We start from the raw sequence: 282 nt of genomic DNA, 5'->3' as shown, positions 1-282 counted from the left end.
CCTCCTTTTTGCCTGGGCTTTCCATCCCACGGCCCCCTGCTCTGGCTGGGGTGGGCGCCCCTCGCTGGGGAGGGTCCCTGGGGACGTCATGGGGATGAGGAGCGGGATCTCGCAGGAAGAGGCCTGGGCGGAAGCCTTTCACTCGCTCTCATCTCAGAAATCGCGGAGCTGAAGACGCTGAAGGGCTTGGCCCTGCAGGACATCCTCACCGAGATCCACCTTTTTGTGCACAGAGGTGGGGACTTGTGGGGCCGGCTCCTGGCTGACCCTGGGGGGGCCAAC

General features: G+C 65.2%; 1 protein-coding gene across 1 annotated transcript in view; it reads left to right on the top strand.

Moving 5' to 3' along the window:
* RFC5 (replication factor C (activator 1) 5, 36.5kDa) overlaps window positions 1-282 on the top strand; it is a 1,675-nt gene that overhangs the window by 1,046 nt on the left and 347 nt on the right. Inside the window, exon 5 of the mRNA XM_010286937.1 lies at window positions 158-235. Within this exon, the coding sequence (XP_010285239.1) occupies window positions 158-235 (78 nt within the window). The remainder of the gene's footprint in view (window positions 1-157; window positions 236-282) is intronic.

The sequence above is a fragment of the Phaethon lepturus genome, unplaced genomic scaffold (genome assembly GCF_000687285.1).
Source record: "Phaethon lepturus isolate BGI_N335 unplaced genomic scaffold, ASM68728v1 scaffold26235, whole genome shotgun sequence".
NCBI lineage: Eukaryota > Metazoa > Chordata > Aves > Phaethontiformes > Phaethontidae > Phaethon > Phaethon lepturus.
This window is presented reverse-complemented; position numbering and strand designations above follow the sequence as displayed.